The sequence below is a fragment of the Oncorhynchus mykiss genome, chromosome 10 (genome assembly GCF_057628025.1).
Source record: "Oncorhynchus mykiss isolate SJ-2025 chromosome 10, ASM5762802v1, whole genome shotgun sequence".
Lineage (NCBI taxonomy): Eukaryota > Metazoa > Chordata > Actinopteri > Salmoniformes > Salmonidae > Oncorhynchus > Oncorhynchus mykiss.
The window spans coordinates 60,141,719-60,164,289 of NC_143031.1; the positions used below are offsets into that span (position 1 = coordinate 60,141,719).

The 22,571-nt window shown below is 49.0% G+C and overlaps 1 protein-coding gene across 1 annotated transcript in view; it reads left to right on the forward strand.

The window, feature by feature from the left end:
- The window catches only part of LOC149980107 (uncharacterized), a 35,409-nt gene that overhangs the window by 4,689 nt on the left and 8,149 nt on the right, over window positions 1–22,571 (forward strand). Inside the window, exon 3 of the mRNA XM_090187242.1 lies at window positions 1–22,571. This exon is cut by the window's right edge and continues 6,156 nt beyond it. Within this exon, the coding sequence (XP_090043368.1) occupies window positions 1–22,571 (22,571 nt within the window).

A 22,571-nucleotide genomic window follows, 5' to 3' on the forward strand; every position in this document is an offset into this window, starting at 1 on the left:
TACTTACGGCAACAACAATCTTGACAACTGTGTCAGCACAATCAACCACAGCTGAGCCCACAACAACAACAGCTGCTCCCACAACAACCACAGCCGCAGCAATGACGACTACAGCTGCTCCCACAACAACCACGCTGTGGGTACGAAAAGAAGAGCTGAGGCAAGAAAAAACAAAGTTGCACCCACAACAACCACAGCTGCGGATACGACGAGAAGAGAAGTCGCAAAAAAAAACACAGCTGCGCCCACAACATCACCAGCTGCAAGAACAACAACATCACCGGGAACAACACCCAGAACCCTGCCATCAACAAACAATCACAGCCGTCCCAACAACAACAAAAGCTGTTCCCAAAAAACCCATAGATGCACCCACAACAACCACAGTGTCTCCCACAACAACCACAGTGTCTCCCACAACAACTGCAGCAGCTCCAACAACAGCTTCCCCTACAACAACCACATCTGTTCCCACAACAACCACAGATTCTCCTACAGCAACCACAGCTGTGGCTACAACAACCAAATTCCTCCCTACAACAACCACATCTGCCCCCACAACAACCACAGATACACCCAAAACAACAACTTTTTCTCCCAAGAAGGCTACAGCAGCTCCCACAACCATAGCAGCTTCCCCTACAACAACCAAAGTCATACCCACAACAACCACAACAACACCCACAACAACACCAATGACATCTACACCTACGGCTTCAACAAGCACAGATGTGGCTACAAAAACAACAGCTTCTCCCATAACAACAACAACTATTCCTACAACAACCACAGTTGCTGAAACAACAAAAGATGTGGCAACAACAACCGAAGCCCTGGCCACAACAACCACAACTGCTCCAACAGCAATCACAGATTCACCCACAACAACTACAGCCATCTCAACAACAACAGCTGTTCACCAAACAACCACAGAAACACTGATGACATACACAGCTGCAGCTTTGACAAGTACAGCTGTGGCTACAAAAAGCACAGCCACACACTCAACAACCACAGCTGCACCAACGACAACCACACCTCAACCTACGGAGACCATAGATGTTTCCACAGTGACCTCAGCAATTAATATGGCACTTACATCAAAGGCAGCTCCCACAACAACCACAACTGCACCCACAATAACCAAGAATGTTCCCACAACTACAGCAGCTCCAACAAAAGCTTCCACATCAACAACAGCTTCTCCAACAACAACCACAGCTTCTCCCACAACAATCACAGTTGCAGCAACAACAACCAAAGTGCTGGCCTCAACAACCACAGCTGCTCCAACAACAACCACAGCTGCACAAACTACAACAACAGCTTCTCCCACAATAACCACAGCTTCTCTCACAACAACCACAGCATCTCCCACAACAACCACAGCTTCTCCCACAACAACCACAGTTGCAATTACAACAACAAAAGCTGCAGCAACAACAACCGAAGCTCTGGCCTCAACAACCACAGCTGCTCCAACAGCAATCACAGACTCTCCCACAACAACCACATCTTCTCCCACAACAACCACAGCTTCTCCCACAACAACCTCAGTTGCAGCTACAACAACAAAAGCTGCAGCAACAACAACCGAAGTGCTGGCCTCAACAACCACAGCTTCTCCCACAACAACCACAGCTTCTCCCACAACATTCACAACTTCTCACACAACAACCACAGCTTCTCCCACAACAAACACAGCTTCTCCCACAACACCCACAGCTTCTCCCACAACAACCACAGCTTCTACCACAACAACCACAGCTTCTCCCACTACAACCACAGTTGCAGCTACAACAACAAGAGCTGCAGCAACAACAACTGAAGTGCTGGCCTCAACAACCGCAGATGCTCCAACAACAACCACAGCTGCACAAACTACAACCACAGCTTCTCCCACAACAACCACAGCTTCTCCCACAACATTCACAACTTCTCACACAACAACCACAGCTTCTCCCACAACAAACACAGCTTCTCCCACAACACCCACAGCTTCTCCCACAACAATCACAGCTTCTACCACAACAACCACAGCTTCTCCCACTACAACCACAGTTGCAGCTACAAAAACAAAAGCTGCAGCAACAACAACCGAAGCTCTGGCCTCAACAACCACAGCTTCTCCCACAACAACCACAGATTCTCCCACAACAACCACAGCTTCTACCACAACAACCACAGCTTCTCCCACAACAACCACAGCTTCTCCCACAACAACCACAGTTGCAGCTACAGCAACAAAAGCCGCAGCAACAACAACCAAAGCTCTGGCCTCAACAACCACAGCTGCTGCAACAGCAATCACTGATTCTCCCACAAAAAACACAGCTTCTCCAACAACAACCACAGCTTCTCCCACAACAACCACAGCTTCTCCCACAACAACCACAGCTTCTCCCACAACAACCACAGCTTCTCCCACAACAACCAAAGCTTCTCTCACAACAACCACAGCTTCTCCCACAACAACCACAGCTTCTCCCACAACATTCACAACTTCTCACACAACAACCACAGCTTCTCCCAAAACTACAGCTTCTCCCACAACAACCACAGATTCTCCCACAACAACCACAGCTTCTACCACAACAACCACAGCTTCTCCCACAACAACCACAGCTTCTCCCACAACAACCACAGTTGCAGCTACAACAACAGAAGCTGCAGCAACAACAACCGAAGCTCTGGCCTCAACAACCACAGCTGCTCCAACATCAATCACTGATTCTCCCACAAAAACCACAGCTTCTCCCACAACAACCACAGCTTCTCCCACAACAACCACAGTTTCTCCCAAACAAACCACAGCTTCTCTCATAACAACCAAAGATTCTCCCACAACAACCACAGTTGCAGCTACAACAACAGAAGCTGCAGCAACAACAACCGAAGCACTGGCCTCAACAACCACAGGTGCACCAACGACAACCACAGCTGCAGTAACTACAACAACAGCTTCTCCCACAACAACCACAGCTTCTCTCACAACAACCACAGCTTCTCCCACGACAACCACAGCCTCTCCCACAACAACCACAGCTTCTCCTACAACAACCACAGCTTCTCCCACAACAACCACAGCCTCTCCCACAACAACCACAGCTGCTCCAACAACAACCACAGATGTACAAACGACAACCACAGCTTCTCCCACAACAACCACAGCTTCTCCCACAACAACCACAGCTTCTCACACAACAACCAAAGCTTATCCCACAACAACCACAGAATCTCCCACAACAACCACAGAATCTCCCACAACAACCACAGTTGCAGCTACAACAACAAAAGCTTCAGCAATAACAACCGAAGTGCTGGCCTCAACAACCACAGCTGCTCCAATAACAACCACAGCAGCACAAACGACAACCACAGCTTCTCCCACAACAACCACAGCTTCTCCCACAACAACCACAGCTTCTCCCACAACAACCACAGCTTCTCCCACAACAACCACAGCTTCTCACACAACAACCACAGCTGCTCCAACAACAACCACAGCTGCTCCAACAACAACCACATCTGCACAAACGACAACCACAGCTTCTCCCACAACAACCACAGCTTCTCCCACAACAACCACAGCTTCTCACACAACAACCACAGCTTCTCCCACAACAACCACAGCTTCTCCCACAACAACCACAGCTTCTCCCACAACAACCACAGCTTCTCCCACAACAACCACAGCTTATCACACAACAACCACAGCTGCTCCAACAACAACCACATCTGCACAAACGACAACCACTGCTTCTCCCACAACAACCACAGCTTCTCCCAGAACAACCACAGCTTCTCACACAACAACCACAGCTTCTCCCACAACAACCACAGAATCTCCCACAACAACCACAGTTGCAGCGAAAACAACAAAAGCTTCAGCAATAACACCCGAAGTGCTGGCCTCAACAACCACAGCTGCTCCAACAACAACCACAGCTGCACAAACTTCAACAACAGCTTCTCCCACAACAACCACAGCTTCTCTCATAACAACCACAGCGTCTCCCACAACAACCACAGCTTCTTCCACAACAATCACAGTTGCAGCTATAACAACCACAGTTGCAGCAACAACAACCGAAGTGCTGGCCTCAACAACCACAGCTGCTCCAACAACAACCACAGCTGCACAAACTACAACAACAGCTTCTCCCACAACAACCACAGCTTCTCCCACAACAACCACAGCTCCTACCACAACAACCACAGCTTATGCCACAAAAACCACAGTTGCAGCTACAACAACAAGAGCTGCAGCAACAACAACCGAAGTGCTGGCCTCAACAACCACAGCTGCTCCAACAACAACCACAGATGTACAAACGACAACCACAGCTTCTCCCACAACAACCAAAGCTTCTCCCACAACAACCACAGAATCTCCCACAACAACCACAGTTGCAGCTACAACAACAAAAGCTTCAGCAATAACAACCGAAGTGCTGGCCTCAACAACCACAGCTGCTCCAATAACAACCACAGCAGCACAAACGACAACCACAGCTTCTCCCACAACAACCACAGCTTCTCCCACAACAACCACAGCTTCTCACACAACAACCACAGCTTCTCCCACAACAACCACAGCTTCTCCCACAACAACCACAGCTCCTACCACAACAACCACAGAATCTCCCAAACCAACCACAGTTGCAGCTACAACAACAAAAGCTTCAGCAATAACAACCGAAGTGCTGGCCTCAACAACCAAAGCTGCACAAACGACAACCACAGCTTCTCCCAAAACAACCACAGCTTCTCCAACAACAACCACAGCAGCACAAACGACAATCACAGTTTCTCCCACAACAACCACAGCTGCTCCAACAACAACCACAGCTGCACAAACTGCAACAACAGCTTCTCCCACAACAACCACAGCTTCTCTCATAACAACCACAGCGTCTCCCACAACAACCACAGCTTCTCCCACAACAAACACAGTTGCAGCTACAAAAACCACAGATGCAGCAACAACAACCAAAGTGCTGGCCTCAACAACCACAGCTACTCCAACAACAACCACAGCTGCACAAACTACAACAACAGCTTCTCCCACAACAACCACAGCTTCTCCCACAACAACCACAGCTTCTCCCACAACAACCACAGCTTCTCCCACAACAACCACAACTTCTCCCACAACAACCACAGCTCCTACCACAACATCCACAGCTTATGCCACAACAACCACAGTTGCAGCAACAACAACCGAAGTGCAGGCCTCAACAACCACAGCTGCTCCAACAACAACCACAGCTGCACAAACTACAACCACAGCTTCTCCCACAACAACCACAGCTTCTCCCACAACAACCACAACTTCTCCCACAACAACCACAGCTCCTACCACAACAACCACAGCTTATGCCACAACAACCACAGTTGCAGCTAGAACAACAAGAGCTGCAGCAACAACAACCGAAGTGCTGGCCTCAACAACCACAGCTGCTCCAACAACAACCACAGCTGCACAAACTACAACCACAGCTTCTCCCACAACAACCACAGCTTCTCCCACAACAACCACAACTTCTCCCACAACAACCACAGCTCCTACCACAACAACCACAGCTTATGCCACAACAACCACAGTTGCAGCTAGAACAACAAGAGCTGCAACAACAACAACCAAAGTGCTGGCCTCAACAACCAAAGCTGCACAAACGACAACCACAGCTTCTCCCAAAACAACCACAGCTTCTCCAACAACAACCACAGCAGCACAAACGACAACCACAGTTTCTCCCACAACAACCACAGCTGCTCCAACAACAACCACAGCTGCACAAACTGCAACAACAGCTTCTCCCACAACAACCACAGCTTCTCTCATAACAACCACAGCGTCTCCCACAACAACCACAGCTTCTCCCACAACAAACACAGTTGCAGCTACAAAAACCACAGATGCAGCAACAACAACCAAAGTGCTGGCCTCAACAACCACAGCTACTCCAACAACAACCACAGCTGCACAAACTACAACAACAGCTTCTCCCACAACAACCACAGCTTCTCCCACAACAACCACAGCTTCTCCCACAACAACCACAGCTTCTCCCACAACAACCACAACTTCTCCCACAACAACCACAGCTCCTACCACAACATCCACAGCTTATGCCACAACAACCACAGTTGCAGCAACAACAACCGAAGTGCAGGCCTCAACAACCACAGCTGCTCCAACAACAACCACAGCTGCACAAACTACAACCACAGCTTCTCCCACAACAACCACAGCTTCTCCCACAACAACCACAACTTCTCCCACAACAACCACAGCTCCTACCACAACAACCACAGCTTATGCCACAACAACCACAGTTGCAGCTAGAACAACAAGAGCTGCAGCAACAACAACCGAAGTGCTGGCCTCAACAACCACAGCTGCTCCAACAACAACCACAGATGTACAAACTGCAACAACAGCTTCGCCCACAACAACCACAGCTTCTCCCACAACAACCACAGCTTCTCCCACAACAACCACAGCTTCTCCCACAACAACCACAACTTCTCCCACAACAACCACAGCTCCTACCACAACATCCACAGCTTATGCCACAACAACCACAGTTGCAGCAACAACAACCGAAGTGCAGGCCTCAACAACCACAGCTGCTCCAACAACAACCACAGCTGCACAAACTACAACCACAGCTTCTCCCACAACAACCACAGCTTCTCCCACAACAACCACAACTTCTCCCACAACAACCACAGCTCCTACCACAACAACCACAGCTTATGCCACAACAACCACAGTTGCAGCTAGAACAACAAGAGCTGCAGCAACAACAACCGAAGTGCTGGCCTCAACAACCACAGCTGCTCCAACAACAACCACAGATGTACAAACTGCAACAACAGCTTCGCCCACAACAACCACAGCTTCTCTCATAACAACCACAGCGTCTCCCACAACAACCACAGCTTCTCCCACAACAAACACAGTTGCAGCTACAAAACCCACAGCTGCAGCAACAACAACCAAAGTGCTGGCCTCAACAACCACAGCTACTCCAACAACAACCACAGCTGCACAAACTACAACAACAGCTTCTCCCACAACAACCACAGATTCTCCCACAACAACCACAGATTCTCCCACAACAACCACAGCTTCTCCCACAACAACCACAGCTCCTACCACAAAAACCACAGAATCTCCCACAACAACCACAGTTGCAGCTACAACAACAAAAGCTACAGCAATAACAACCGAAATGCTGGCCTCAACAACCACAGCTGCTCCAATAACAACCACAGCAGCACAAACGACAACCACAGCTTCTCCCACAACAACCACAGCTTCTCCCACAACAACCACAGCTTCTCCCACAACAACCACAGCTTCTCCCACAAGAACCACAGCTTCTCACACAACAACCACAGCTTCTCCCACAACAACCAGAGAATCTCCCACAACAACCACAGTTGCAGCTACAACTACAAAAGCTTCAGCAATAACAACCGAAGTGCTGGTCTCAACAACCACAGCTGCTCCAACAACAACCACAGCTAGACAAACGACATCCACAGCTTCTCCCACAACAACCACAGCTTCTCCCAAAACAACCACAATTTCTCACACAACAACCACAGCTTCTCCCACAACAACCACAGCTCCTACCACAACAACCACAGCTTATGCCACAACAACCACAGTTGCAGCTACAACAACAAGAGCTGCAGCAACAACAACCGAAGTGCTGGCCTCAACAACCACAGCTGCTCCAACAACAACCACAGATGTACAAACGACAACCACAGCTTCTCCCACAACAACCAAAGCTTCTCCCACAACAACCACAGAATCTCCCACAACAACCACAGTTGCAGCTACAACAACAAAAGCTTCAGCAATAACAACCGAAGTGCTGGCCTCAACAACCACAGCTGCTCCAATAACAACCACAGCAGCACAAACGACAACCACAGCTTCTCCCACAACAACCACAGCTTCTCCCACAACAACCACAGCTTCTCACACAACAACCACAGCTTCTCCCACAACAACCACAGCTTCTCCCACAACAACCACAGCTCCTACCACAACAACCACAGAATCTCCCAAACCAACCACAGTTGCAGCTACAACAACAAAAGCTTCAGCAATAACAACCGAAGTGCTGGCCTCAACAACCAAAGCTGCACAAACGACAACCACAGCTTCTCCCAGAACAACCACAGCTTCTCCAACAACAACCACAGCAGCACAAACGACAACCACAGTTTCTCCCACAACAACCACAGCTGCTCCAACAACAACCACAGCTGCACAAACTGCAACAGCAGCTTCTCCCACAACAACCACAGCTTCTCTCATAACAACCACAGCGTCTCCCACAACAACCACAGCTTCTCCCACAACAAACACAGTTGCAGCTACAAAAACCACAGATGCAGCAACAACAACCAAAGTGCTGGCCTCAACAACCACAGCTACTCCAACAACAACCACAGCTGCACAAACTACAACAACAGCTTCTCCCACAACAACCACAGCTTCTCCCACAACAACCACAGCTTCTCCCACAACAACCACAGCTTCTCCCACAACAACCACAACTTCTCCCACAACAACCACAGCTCCTACCACAACAACCACAGCTTATGCCACAACAACCACAGTTGCAGCAACAACAACCGAAGTGCAGGCCTCAACAACCACAGCTGCTCCAACAACAACCACAGCTGCACAAACTACAACAACAGCTTCTCCCACAACAACCACAGCTTCTCCCACAACAACCACAGCTTCTCCCACAACAACCACAACTTCTCCCACAACAACCACAGCTCCTACCACAACAACCACAGCTTATGCCACAACAACCACAGTTGCAGCTACAACAACAAGAGCTGCAGCAACAACAACCGAAGTGCTGGCCTCAACAACCACAGCTGCTCCAACAACAACCACAGATGTACAAACTGCAACAACAGCTTCTCCCACAACAACCACAGCTTCTCTCATAACAACCACAGCGTCTCCCACAACAACCACAGCTTCTCCCACAACAAACACAGTTGCAGCTACAAAAAGCACAGCTGCAGCAACAACAACCAAAGTGCTGGCCTCAACAACCACAGCTGCAGAAACGACAACCACAGCTTCTCCCACAACAACCACAGCTTCTCCCACAACAACCACAGCTTCTCTCATAACAACCACAGCGTCTCCCACAACAACCACAGCTTCTCCGACAACAAACACAGTTGCAGCTACAAAAAGCACAGCTGCAGCAACAACAACCAAAGTGCTGGCCTCAACAACCACAGCTGCAGAAACGACAACCACAGCTTCTCCCACAACAACCACAGCTTCTCCCACAACAACCACAGCTTCTCTCATAACAACCACAGCGTCTCCCACAACAACAACAGCTTCTCCCACAACAACCACAGCTCCTACCACAACATCCACAGAATCTCCCACAACAACCACAGATGCAGCTACAACAACAAAAGCTTCAGCAAAAACAACCGAAGTGCTGGCCTCAACAACCACAGCTGCTCCAACAGCAATCACTGATTCTCCCACAAAAACCACAGCTTCTCCCACAACAACCACAGCTTCTCCCACAACAACCACAGTTTCTCCCACAACAACCACAGTGTCTCCCACAACAACCACAGTTGCAGCTACCACAACAAGAGCTGCAGCAACAACATCCGAAGCGCTGGCATCAACAACCACAGCTGCACCTCCTGCAACAACAGCTTCTCTCACAACAACTACAGATGCAACAACAATTCCTGTAACAACAACAATGGCTTCAAGAACAACAGCAGCTCCAACAACAACAGAAGCCCCAACAACAACACCAGCTGCTACTACAACCACAGCTTCTCCCACAACAACCACAGCTTCTCCCACAACAACCACAGTTGCAGCTACCACAACAACCTCATTTTCACCGTCGACAACCACAGCTGCACCATCGGCAAATACAGCTCTTGTTACAACTACAGTAGCTCCTACAACAACAGCAACTCCAACAACAACCACTGTGGCTCCCAAAACAACCACAGCTGCACCAACGACAACCACAGATTCACCTACAGCAACAACAGCTTCTCCAACAACAAACACAGCTGAACCAACGACAACCACAGATTCACTTACAGCAACAACAGCTTCTCCCACTACAACCACAGCTGCACCAACAGCAACAACAGTTCCTGTTACAACTACAATGGCTCCTTCAACAACAGCAGCTTCAACAACAACCACAGCTTCTCCCACAACAACCACAGCTTCTCCCACAACAACCACAGCTTCTCACACAACAACCACAGCTTCTCCCACAACAACCAAAGCTGCTCCAACAACAACCACAGCTGCACAAACTGCAACAACAGCTTCTCCCACAACAACCACAGCTTCTCTCATAACAACCACAGCGTCTCCCAAAACAACCACAGCTTCTCCAACAACAAACACAGTTGCAGCTACAAAAACCACAGCTGCAGCAACAACAACCGAAGTGCTGGCCTCAACAACCACAGCTACTTCAACAACAACCACAGCTGCACAAACTGCAACAACAGCTTCTCCCACAACAACCACAGCTTCTCTCATAACAACCACAGCGTCTCCCACAACAACAACAGCTTCTCCCACAACAACCACAGCTCCTACCACAACATCCACAGAATCTCCCACAACAACCACAGATGCAGATACAACAACAAAAGCTTCAGCAAAAACAACCGAAGTGCTGGCCTCAACAACCACAGCTGCTCCAACAACAACCACAGCTGCACAAACGACAACCACAGCTTCTCCCACAACAACCACAGCTTCTCCCACAACAACCACAGCTTCTCCCACAACAACCACAGCTTCTCTCATAACAACCACAGCGTCTCCCACAACAACCACAGCTTCTCCGACAACAAACACAGTTGCAGCTACAAAAACCACAGCTGCAGCAACAACAACCGAAGTGCTGGCCTCAACAACCACAGCTACTCCAACAACAACCACAGCTGAACAAACTACAACAACAGCTTCTCCCACAACAACCACAGCTTCTTCCACAACAACCACAGCTTCTCCCACAACAACCACAGCTTCTCCCACAACAACCACAACTTCTCCCACAACAACCACAGCTGCTCCAACAACAATCACAGTTGCAGCTACAACAATAAAAGCTGCAGCAACAACAACTGAAACGCTGTCCTCAACAACCACAGATGCTCCAACAACAACCACAGCTGCACAAACTACAACCACAGCTTCTCCCACAACAACCACAGCTTCTCCCACAACAACCACAGTTGCAGCTACAACAACAAAAGCTTCAGCAATAACAACCGAAGTGCTGGCCTCAACAACCACAGCTGCAGAAACGACAACCACAGCTTCTCCCACAACAACCACAGCTTCTCCCACAACAACCACAGCTTCTCTCATAACAACCACAGCGTCTCCCACAACAACCACAGCTTCTCCGACAACAAACACAGTTGCAGCTACAAAAACCACAGCTGCAGCAACAACAACCGAAGTGCTGGCCTCAACAACCACAGCTACTCCAACAACAACCACAGCTGCACAAACTGCAACAACAGCTTCTCCCACAACAACCACAGCTTCTCTCATAACAACCACAGCGTCTCCCACAACAACAACAGCTTCTCCCACAACAACCACAGCTCCTACCACAACATCCACAGAATCTCCCACAACAACCACAGATGCAGCTACAACAACAAAAGCTTCAGCAAAAACAACCGAAGTGCTGGCCTCAACAACCGCAGCTGCTCCAACAACAACCACAGCTGCACAAACGACAACCACAGCTTCTCCCACAACAACCACAGCTTCTCCCACAACAACCACAGCTTCTCCCACAACAACGACAGCTTCTCCCACAACAACCACAACTTCTCCCACAACAACCACAGCTGCTCCAACAACAATCACAGTTGCAGCTACAACAATAAAAGCTGCAGCAACAACAACTGAATCGCTGTCCTCAACAACCACAGATGCTCCAACAACAACCACAGCTGCACAAACTACAACCACAACTTCTCCCACAACAACCACAGCTTCTCCCACAACAACCACAGTTGCAGCTACAACAACAAAAGCTGCAGCAACAACAACCGAAGCTCTGGCCTCAACAACCACAGCTGCTCCAACAGCAATCACTGATTCTCCCACAAAAACCACAGCTTCTCCCACAAAAACCACAGCTTCTCCCACAACAACCACAGTTTCTCCCTCAACAACCACAGCGTCTCCCACAACAACCACAGTTGCAGCTACCACAACAAGAGCTGCAGCAACAACATCCGAAGCGCTGGCATCAACAACCACAGCTGCACCTACTGCAACAACAGCTTCTCTCACAACAACTACAGATGCAACAACAATTCCTGTAACAACAACAATGGCTTCAACAACAACAGCAGCTCCAACAACAACAGAAGCCCCAACAACAACACCAGCTGCTACTACAACCACAGCTTCTCCCACAACAACCACAGCTTCTCCCACAACAACCACAGCGTCTCCCACAACAACCGCAGTTGCAGCTACCACAACAACCTCATTTTCACCGTCGACAACCACAGCTGCACCAGCGGCAAATACAGCTCTTGTTACAACTACAGTAGCTCCTACAACAACAGCAACTCCAACAACAACCACTGTGGCTCCCAAAACAACCACAGCTGCACCAACGACAACCACAGATTCACCTACAGCAACAACAGCTTCTCCAACAACAAACACAGCTGCACCAACGACAACCACAGATTCACTTACAGCAACAACAGCTTCTCCCACTACAACCACAGCTGCACCAACAGCAACAACAATTCCTGTTACAACTACAATGGCTCCTTCAACAACAGCAGCTTCAACAACAACCACAGCTTCTCCCACAACAACCACAGCTTCTCCCACAACAACCACAGCTTCTCACACAACAACCACAGCTTCTCCCACAACAACCAAAGCTGCTCCAACAACAACCACAGCTGCACAAACTGCAACAACAGCTTCTCCCACAACAACCACAGCTTCTCTCATAACAAACACAGCGTCTCCCACAACAACCACAGCTTCTCCCACAACAAACACAGTTGCAGCTACAAAAACCACAGCTGCAGCAACAACAACCAAAGTGCTGGCCTCAACAACCACAGCTACTCCAACAACAACCACAGCTGAACAAACTACAACAACAGCTTCTCCCACAACAACCACAGCTTATCCCACAACAACCACAGATTCTCCCACAACAACCACAGCTTCTCCCACAACAACCACAGCTCATACCACAACAACCACAGAATCTCCCACACCAACCACAGTTGCAGCTACAACAACAAAAGCTTCAGCAATAACAACCGAAGTGCTGGCCTCAACAACCACAGCTGCACAAACGACAACCACAGCTTCTCCCACAACAACCACAGCTTCTCCCACAACAACCACAGTTTCTCTCATAACAACCACAGCGTCTCCCACAACAACCACAGCTTCTCCCACAACAAACACAGTTGCAGCTACGAAAACCACAGCTGCAGCAACAACAACCGAAGTGCTGGCATCAACAACCACAGCTACTCCAACAACAACCACAGCTGCACAAACTGCAACAACAGCTTCTCCCACAACAACCACAGCTTCTCTCATAACAACCACAGCGTCTCCCACAACAACAACAGCTTCTCCGACAACAAACACAGTTGCATCTACAAAAACCACAGCTGCAGCAACAACAACCGAAGTGCTGGCCGAAACAACCACACCTACTCCAACAACAACCACAGCTGAACAAACTACAACAACAGCTTCTCCCACAACAACCACAGCTTCTCCCACAACAACCACAGCTCCTACCACAACATCCACAGAATCTCCCACAACAACCACAGATGCAGCTACAACAACCAAAGCTTCAGCAAAAACAACCGAAGTGCTGGCCTCAACAACCACAGCTGCTCCAACAACAACCACAGCTGCACAAACGACAACCACAGCTTCTCCCACAACAACCACAGCTTCTCCCACAACAACCACAGCTTCTCCCACAACAACCACAGCTTCTCTCATAACAACCACAGCGTCTCCCACAACAACCACAGCTTCTCCGACAACAAACACAGTTGCAGCTACAAAAACCACAGCTGCAGCAACAACAACCGAAGTGCTGGCCTCAACAACCACAGCTACTCCAACAACAACCACAGCTGAACAAACTACAACAACAGCTTCTCCCACAACAACCACAGCTTCTTCCACAACAACCACAGCTTCTCCCACAACAACCACAGCTTCTCCCACAACAACCACAGCTGCTCCAACAACAACCACAGCTGCACAAACTACAACCACAGCTTCTCCCACAACAACCACAGCTTCTCCCACAACAACCACAGTTGCAGCTACAACAACAAAAGCTGCAGCAACAACAACCGAAGCTCTGGCCTCAACAACCACAGCTGCTCCAACAGCAATCACTGATTCTCCCACAAAAACCACAGCTTCTCCCATAACAACCACATCTTCTCCCACAACAACCACAGTTTCTCCCACAACAACCACAGCGTCTCCCACAACAACCACAGCTTCTCCCACAACAACGACAGCTTCTCCCACAACAACCACAACTTCTCCCACAACAACCACAGCTGCTCCAACAACAATCACAGTTGCAGCTACAACAATAAAAGCTGCAGCAACAACAACTGAATCGCTGTCCTCAACAACCACAGATGCTCCAACAACAACCACAGCTGCACAAACTACAACCACAGCTTCTCCCACAACAACCACAGCTTCTCCCACAACAACCACAGTTGCAGCTACAACAACAAAAGCTGCAGCAACAACAACCGAAGCTCTGGCCTCAACAACCACAGCTGCTCCAACAGCAATCACTGATTCTCCCACAAAAACCACAGCTTCTCCCACAAAAACCACAGCTTCTCCCACAACAACCACAGTTTCTCCCACAACAACCACAGCGTCTCCCACAACAACCACAGTTGCAGCTACCACAACAAGAGCTGCAGCAACAACATCCGAAGCGCTGGCATCAACAACCACAGCTGCACCTACTGCAACAACAGCTTCTCTCACAACAACTACAGATGCAACAACAATTCCTGTAACAACAACAATGGCTTCAACAACAACAGCAGCTCCAACAACAACAGAAGCCCCAACAACAACACCAGCTGCTACTACAACCACAGCTTCTCCCACAACAACCACAGCTTCTCCCACAACAACCACAGCGTCTCCCACAACAACCGCAGTTGCAGCTACCACAACAACCTCATTTTCACCGTCGACAACCACAGCTGCACCAGCGGCAAATACAGCTCTTGTTACAACTACAGTAGCTCCTACAACAACAGCAACTCCAACAACAACCACTGTGGCTCCCAAAACAACCACAGCTGCACCAACGACAACCACAGATTCACCTACAGCAACAACAGCTTCTCCAACAACAAACACAGCTGCACCAACGACAACCACAGATTCACTTACAGCAACAACAGCTTCTCCCACTACAACCACAGCTGCACCAACAGCAACAACAATTCCTGTTACAACTACAATGGCTCCTTCAACAACAGCAGCTTCAACAACAACCACAGCTTCTCCCACAACAACCACAGCTTCTCCCACAACAACCACAGCTTCTCACACAACAACCACAGCTTCTCCCACAACAACCAAAGCTGCTCCAACAACAACCACAGCTGCACAAACTGCAACAACAGCTTCTCCCACAACAACCACAGCTTCTCTCATAACAAACACAGCGTCTCCCACAACAACCACAGCTTCTCCCACAACAAACACAGTTGCAGCTACAAAAACCACAGCTGCAGCAACAACAACCAAAGTGCTGGCCTCAACAACCACAGCTACTCCAACAACAACCACAGCTGAACAAACTACAACAACAGCTTCTCCCACAACAACCACAGCTTATCCCACAACAACCACAGATTCTCCCACAACAACCACAGCTTCTCCCACAACAACCACAGCTCATACCACAACAACCACAGAATCTCCCACACCAACCACAGTTGCAGCTACAACAACAAAAGCTTCAGCAATAACAACCGAAGTGCTGGCCTCAACAACCACAGCTGCACAAACGACAACCACAGCTTCTCCCACAACAACCACAGCTTCTCCCACAACAACCACAGTTTCTCTCATAACAACCACAGCGTCTCCCACAACAACCACAGCTTCTCCCACAACAAACACAGTTGCAGCTACGAAAACCACAGCTGCAGCAACAACAACCGAAGTGCTGGCATCAACAACCACAGCTACTCCAACAACAACCACAGCTGCACAAACTGCAACAACAGCTTCTCCCACAACAACCACAGCTTCTCTCATAACAACCACAGCGTCTCCCACAACAACAACAGCTTCTCCGACAACAAACACAGTTGCATCTACAAAAACCACAGCTGCAGCAACAACAACCGAAGTGCTGGCCGAAACAACCACACCTACTCCAACAACAACCACAGCTGAACAAAATACAACAACAGCTTCTCCCACAACAACCACAGCTTCTCCCACAACAACCACAGCTCCTACCACAACATCCACAGAATCTCCCACAACAACCACAGATGCAGCTACAACAACCAAAGCTTCAGCAAAAACAACCGAAGTGCTGGCCTCAACAACCACAGCTGCTCCAACAACAACCACAGCTGCACAAACGACAACCACAGCTTCTCCCACAACAACCACAGCTTCTCCCACAACAACCACAGCTTCTCCCACAACAACCACAGCTTCTCTCATAACAACCACAGCGTCTCCCACAACAACCACAGCTTCTCCGACAACAAACACAGTTGCAGCTACAAAAACCACAGCTGCAGCAACAACAACCGAAGTGCTGGCCTCAACAACCACAGCTACTCCAACAACAACCACAGCTGAACAAACTACAACAACAGCTTCTCCCACAACAACCACAGCTTCTTCCACAACAACCACAGCTTCTCCCACAACAACCACAGCTTCTCCCACAACAACCACAGCTGCTCCAACAACAACCACAGCTGCACAAACTACAACCACAGCTTCTCCCACAACAACCACAGCTTCTCCCACAACAACCACAGTTGCAGGTACAACAACAAAAGCTGCAGCAACAACAACCGAAGCTCTGGCCTCAACAACCACAGCTGCTCCAACAGCAATCACTGATTCTCCCACAAAAACCACAGCTTCTCCCATAACAACCACATCTTCTCCCACAACAACCACAGTTTCTCCCACAACAACCACAGCGTCTCCCACAACAACCACAGTTGCAGCTACCACAACAAGAGCTGCAGCAACAACATCCGAAGCGCTGGCATCAACAACCACAGTTGCACCTACTGCAACAACAGCTTCTCTCACAACAACTACAGATGCAACAACAATTCCTGTAACAACAGCAATGGCTTCAACAACAACAGCAGCTCCAACAACAACAGAAGCCCCAACAACAACACCAGCTGCTACTACAACCACAGCTTCTCCCACAACAACCACAGCTTCTCCCACAACAACCACAGCGTCTCCCACAACAACCACAGTTGCAGCTACCACAACAAGAGCTGCAGCAACAACATCCGAAGCGCTGGCATCAACAACCACAGCTGCACCTACTGCAACAAGAGCTTCTCTCACAACAACTACAGATGCAACAACAATTCCTGTAACAACAACAATGGCTTCAACAACAACAGCAGCTCCAACAACAACCACAGCTGCACCAACGGCAACAACAGTTCCTGTTACAACTTCAATGGTTTCAACAACAATAGCAGCTCCAACAACAACCACAGCTCTACTTACAGCGACCACAGACGCTTCCACAACAACCTCAGCTTCACCGTCGACAACCACAGCTGCACCAGCGGCAGCCACAGATTCACCTACAGCAACAACAGCTTCTCCAACAACAAACACAGCTGCACCAACGACAACCACAGATTCACTTACAGCAACAACAGCTTCTCCCACAACAACCACAGCTGTAGCAACAATAACGATAGCTCAACCTACAGCAACCACAGATGCTTCCAAATCGACCTCAGCGTCACATTCAACAACCACAGCTGCCCCTACAGCAACAACAGCTTTTCCCACAACAACCATAGCTACACCAACGGCACCAACAGTTCATGTGACAACAACAATGGCTCCAACAACCACAGCAGCTCCAACAAAAACCCCTGCTGCTCCCACAACAACCACAGCTACACCAACGGCAACCACAGATTCCCCTACAGCAACAAAAGATTCTCCAACAACAACCTCAGCTGCTCCCACAACAACCACAGCTTCATCAACTACAACGACAGATTCACCGACAGAAACAACAGCTTCATCAACAACAACCACAGCTGCACCAACGGCAACCATTGCGCTACCTACAGCAACAACAACCACTTCCACATTGACCTCAGCTTCACCTTCAACTTCTACAACAACAGCAGTTCCTACATCAACCCCAGCTTCTCCCAAAACAATCACAGCTGAACCAACAACAACCACAACTCCACCTAAATCGACAACTGCCACTACCACAATGAGCTCAGCTTCACCTTCAACTTCTACAACCACAGCTGCACCTACAGCAACAACAGCTTCTCCCAAAACAATCACAGCTGAACCAACAACAACCACAACTCCACCTAAATCGACAACTACCACTACCACAATGAGCTCAGCTTCACCTTTGACAACCACAGCTGCACCTACAGCAAAAACAGCTTCTACCACAACAACCACAGCTGCACCAACGGCAACAACAGTTCCTGTTACAACATCAATGGTTTCAACAACAACAGCAGCTTCCACAACAACCACAGCTCCATTTACAGCGACCACATACGCTTCCACAACAACCTCAGCTTCACCGTCGACAATCACAGCTGCACCAGCGGCAATTACAGCTTTTGTTACAACTACAGTAGCTCCTACAACAACAGCAACTCCAACAACAACCACTGCGGCTCCCAAAACAACCACAGCTGCACCAACGACAACCACAGATTCACCTACAGCAACAACAGCTTCTCCAACAACAAACACAGCTGCACCAACGACAACCACAGATTCACTTACAGCAACAACAGCTTCTCCCACTACAACCACAGCTGCACCAACAGCAACAACAGTTCCTGTTACAACTACAATGGCTCCTTCAACAACAGCAGCTTCAACAACAACCCCAGCTGCAGCAACAATAACGATAGCTCCACCTACAGCAACCACAGATGCTTCCAAATCGACCTCAGCGTCACATTCAACAACCACAGCTGCCCCTACAGCAACAACAGCTTTTCCCACAACAACCACAGCTACACCAACAGCACCAACAGTTCATGCTACAACAACAATGGCTCCAACAACCACAGCAGCTCCAACAACAACCCCTGCCGCTCCCACAACAACCACAGCTTCATCAACTACAACGACAGATTCACCTACAGAAACAACAGCTTCATCAACAACAGCCACAGCTGCACCAACGGCAACAACAGTTCCTGTCACAACAACAATGGCTCCAACAACCACAGCAGCTCCAACAAAAACCCCTGCTGCTCCCACAACAACCACAGCTACACCAACGGCAACCACAGATTCCCCTACAGCAACAACAGATTCTCCAACAACAACCTCAGCTGCTCCCACAACAACCACAGCTTCATCAACTACAATGACAGATTCACCTACAGAAACAACAGCTTCATCAACAACAGCCACAGCTGCACCAACGGCAACCATTGCTCTACCTACAGCAACAACAACCACTTCCACATTGACCTCAGCTTCACCTTCAACTTCTACAACAACAGCAGCTCCTACATCAACCCCAGCTTCTCCCAAAACAATCACAGCTGAACCAACAACAACCACAACTCCACCTAAATCGACAACTGCCACTACCACAATGAGCTCAGCTTCACCTTCAACTTCTACAACCACAGCTGCACCTACAGCAACAACAGCTTCTCTCACAACAACTACAGATGCACCAACGGCACCAACAATTCCTGTTACAACAACATTGGCTTCAACAACAACAGCAGCTCCAACAACAACAGAAGCCCCAACAACAACACCAGCTGCTACTACAACAACCACAGCTGCACCAACGACAACCACAGCTCCACCTACGGTGACAACTACCACTACCACAATGAGCTCAGCTTCACCTTTGACAACCACAGCTGCACCTATAGCAAAAACAGCTTCTCCCACAACAACCACAGCTGCACCAACAGCGACCACAGTTCCTGTTACAACATCAATGATTTCAACAACAACAGCAGCTTCAACAACAACCACAGCTCCATTTACAGCGAACACATACGCTTCCACAACAACCTCAGCTTCACCGTCGACAATCACAGCTGCACCAGCGGCAAATACAGCTCTTGTTACAACTACAGTTGCTCCTACAACAACAGCAACTCTAACAACAACCACAGCTGCACAAACTACAACGACAGATTCACCTACAGAAACAACAGCTTCATCAACAACAGCCACAGCTGCACCAACGGCAACAACAGTTCCTGTCACAACAACAATTGCTCCAACAACAACAGCAGCTCCAACATCAACTCCAGCTGCTCCCACAACAACCACAGCTGCACCAACGTCAACCATTGCTCTAACTACAGCGACAACAGCCACTTCCACATTGACCTCAGCTTCACCGTCGACAACCACAGCTTCACCTACAGCAGCAACTGCTTCTCCAACAACAACAACAGCTGCACCAACGGAAACAACAGGTCCCGTTACAAAAACAATGGCTCAAACAACAACAGCAGCTCCTACATCAACCCAAGCTGCTCCCAAAACAATCACAGCTTCTCCAACAACAAACACAGCTGCACCAACGACAACCACAGATTCACCTACAGCAACAACAGCTTCTCCCACTACAACCACAGCTGCACCAACAGCAACAACAGTTCCTGTTACAACTACAATGGCTCCTTCAACAACAGCAGCTTCAACAACAACCCCAGCTGCTCCCACAACAACCACAGCTGCAGCAACAATAACGATAGCTCCACCTACAGCAACCACAGATGCTTCCAAATCAACCTCAGCGTCACATTCAACAACCACAGCTGCCCCTACAGCAACAACAGCTTTTCCCACAACAACTACAGCTACACCAACAGCACCAACAGTTCATGTTACAACAACAATGGCTCCAACAACCACAGCAGCTCCAACAACAACCCCTGCCGCTCCCACAACAACCACAGCTTCATCAACTACAACGACAGATTCACCTACAGAAACAACAGCTTCATCAACAACAGCCACAGCTGCACCAACGGCAACAACAGTTCCTGTCACAACAACAATTGCTCCAACACCAACAGCAGCTCCAACATCAACCCCAGCTGCTCCCACAACAATCACAGCTGCACCAACGACAACCATTGCTCTACCTACAGCGACAACAGCCACTTCCACATTGACCTCAGCTTCACCTTCGACAACCACAGTTTCACCTACAGCAACAACAGCTTCTCCAACAACAACAACAGCTGCACCAACAGAAACAACAGGTCCTGTTACAACAACAATGGCTCCAACAACAACAGCAGCTCCTACATCAACACCAGTTGCTCCCAAAACAACCCCAACTGCTCCCACAACAACCACAGCTGCACCAACGTCAACCATTGCTCTACCTACAGCGACAACAGCCACTTCCACATTGACCTCAGCTTCACCGTCGAGAACCACAGCTTCACCTACAGCAGCCACTGCTTCTCCAACAACAACAACAGCTGCACCAACGGAAACAACAGGTCCCGTTACAACAACAATGGCTCAAACAACAACAGCAGCTCGTACATCAACCCCAGCTTCTCCCAAAACAACCACAAATGAACCAACAACAACCACAACTCCACCTAAATCGACAACTGCCACTACCACAATGAGCTCAGCTTCACCTTCAACTTCTACAACCAAAGCTGCACCTACAGCAACAACAGCTTCTCCCACAAAAACCACAGCTGCACCAACGGCAACAACAGTTCCTGTTACAACATCAATGGTTTCAACAACAACAGCAGCTTCAACAACAACCACAGCTCCATTTACAGCGAACACATACGCTTCCACAACAACCTCAGCTTCACCGTCGACAATCACAGCTGCACCAGCGGCAAATACAGCTCTTGTTACAACTACAGTTGCTCCTACAACAACAGCAACTCCAACAACAACCACAGCTGCACCAACGACAACGACAGATTCACCTACAGAAACAACAGCTTCATCAACAACAGCCACAGCTGCACCAACGGCACCAACAATTCCTGTTACAACAACATTGGCTTCAACAACAACAGCAGCTCCAACAACAACAGAAGCCCCAACAACAACACCAGCTGCTACTACAACAACCACAGCTGCACCAACGACAACCACAGCTCCACCTACGGTGACAACTACCACTACCACAATGAGCTCAGCTTCACCT